Source organism: Corvus brachyrhynchos, unplaced genomic scaffold, assembly GCF_000691975.1.
Source record: "Corvus brachyrhynchos isolate BGI_N302 unplaced genomic scaffold, ASM69197v1 scaffold79, whole genome shotgun sequence".
NCBI lineage: Eukaryota > Metazoa > Chordata > Aves > Passeriformes > Corvidae > Corvus > Corvus brachyrhynchos.
Genome location: NW_008240023.1, coordinates 181,685 through 183,125, shown reverse-complemented (window position 1 = coordinate 183,125; position 1,441 = coordinate 181,685). Strand labels below are relative to the sequence as shown.

Sequence of the window (1,441 nt, the reverse complement as noted above, 5' to 3'; positions counted from 1 at the left end):
CCGCGCCGCCTCGCCCGAGCCGCGGTGATCCCGGACAGCGGCACGGCAGCAGGAGCAGGAGGAGGAGGAGGAGAAGGGTAGGGGAGTACCTCGGGAAATGTAGTCGCGCCCCACGTGTGGGACGGCGCGGGGACTACAAGTCCCAGAGTGCAGCGGGCGGCAGGAAAGGGAGGAGCTGCACCGGGACTCGTGTGTCCCGTTCGGGGACAAATCCCCTCCGGAGGCAGCGGCGGGGATCAAGGACCCCTTTTTCCACCCCCCTCAGCCGGGGTCAGTCCCTCGCCCATCTGCCATGGCCTCTGGGCTGCGGGGCCTGGGCCAGGCTGCCCCCCGCCTTGGCTCCCTCCGCAGATTTATCATACCCATGGCTGCTTGGGTTTATTTCTGCGCCCCGTTTGTTTCCTGGGGGCGGATTTGTTCCAGTCCGGGCTGTGCCGCATCGCAGAGGGTCCCGAACAGTTGCCCGCTGTGCTCCAAGCGGAGTTCCCGAGTCTCCTCATCCCGCCGCCCAGCCTGGCAGCAGCCCCCGGGAGCTGCTCATGGGGCGAGTCCGGCCATCAGGACCAGGAGGGGCTGAAGCGCAGCCCTGCACTTCTCCCGGGTGGAAGAGCATCCGTAGAGGAGGTGGAGCCCCCCGAGAATCGGGGCCCGGAGCTGGCGCCCCATCTGCCGGGAGATGACGCATCTTCCGAGGGCATCTTCTCTCCCCGCTTTTCCTCCCCCTTTCCCAGCGCTCACCCTGCCAGAAGCAGATGCAAGCTGACAGGGCTCGGCTATTCCGCTGAAATATTTATATGTTCCCGCCTGGAAGCGAGGCAGCAGGATCCCAGACGTCCGGGGACCGTCACCCCGAGCCAGCTCCACCCAAGCCAGCCTGTAAGGGGTCTAGGCACCGCCTGGGTATTCCCATACAGACTTCCAGCCCCACTGAGCCCCCCAGGTGGTCCTGGGGAGGGTGGCCAGACCACAGCAGACGTGTCCGCCAGCTCCCTGTCCCCACCCTATCCCTCCCGCGGGCAGGTGGGACCGGACCTGTCCGTCCATCCCTGCTGGCCAGGATGGTGGCAGGGTTAGGTCCCTCCTTAAATGCGGCCGGCTGGGTATTCCCATACAGACTTCCAGCCCCACTGAGCCCCCCAGGTGGTCCTGGGGAGGGTGGCCAGACCACAGCAGACGTGTCCGCCAGCTCCCTGTCCCCACCCTATCCCTCCCGCGGGCAGGTGGGACCGGACCTGTCCGTCCATCCCTGCTGGCCAGGATGGTGGCAGGGTTAGGTCCCTCCTTAAATGCGGCCGGCTCTGGGTGCAGGAGCTCCGCAGGGTGTGGGTCCGGGGTGAGGCTGGGTGCCCGGGCAATGGCAGCACCCTGGGGCAATGTCACCCTGGGCAGTGTCACCACCTCGGGGCAGTGCCACCCTGGGCAGTGCCACCGCGGACTCCCC

At 67.2% G+C, this 1,441-nt stretch overlaps 2 protein-coding genes across 26 annotated transcripts in view; both read left to right on the top strand.

The window, feature by feature from the left end:
• Positions 1–680, top strand: part of COL18A1 (collagen type XVIII alpha 1 chain) — a 25,589-nt gene extending 24,909 nt beyond the window's left edge. Inside the window, exon 37 of the mRNA XM_017743356.1 lies at positions 424–680. Coding sequence (XP_017598845.1) covers positions 424–680 — 257 coding nt within the window. The remainder of the gene's footprint in view (positions 1–423) is intronic.
• PCBP3 (poly(rC) binding protein 3) overlaps positions 475–1,441 on the top strand; it is a 56,224-nt gene continuing 55,257 nt past the window's right edge. For 4 of the 25 annotated variants that reach the window (XM_017743375.1, XM_017743374.1, XM_017743368.1 and 1 more), the window contains exon 1: positions 485–876. In XM_017743375.1, the coding sequence (XP_017598864.1) occupies positions 795–876 (82 nt within the window). In that variant the 5' untranslated portion in view covers positions 485–794. Of the gene's footprint in view, positions 877–1,441 lie in introns of all 25 variants that reach the window. The other 21 variants (XM_017743379.1, XM_017743382.1, XM_017743380.1 and 18 more) reach the window with 10 other exon arrangements.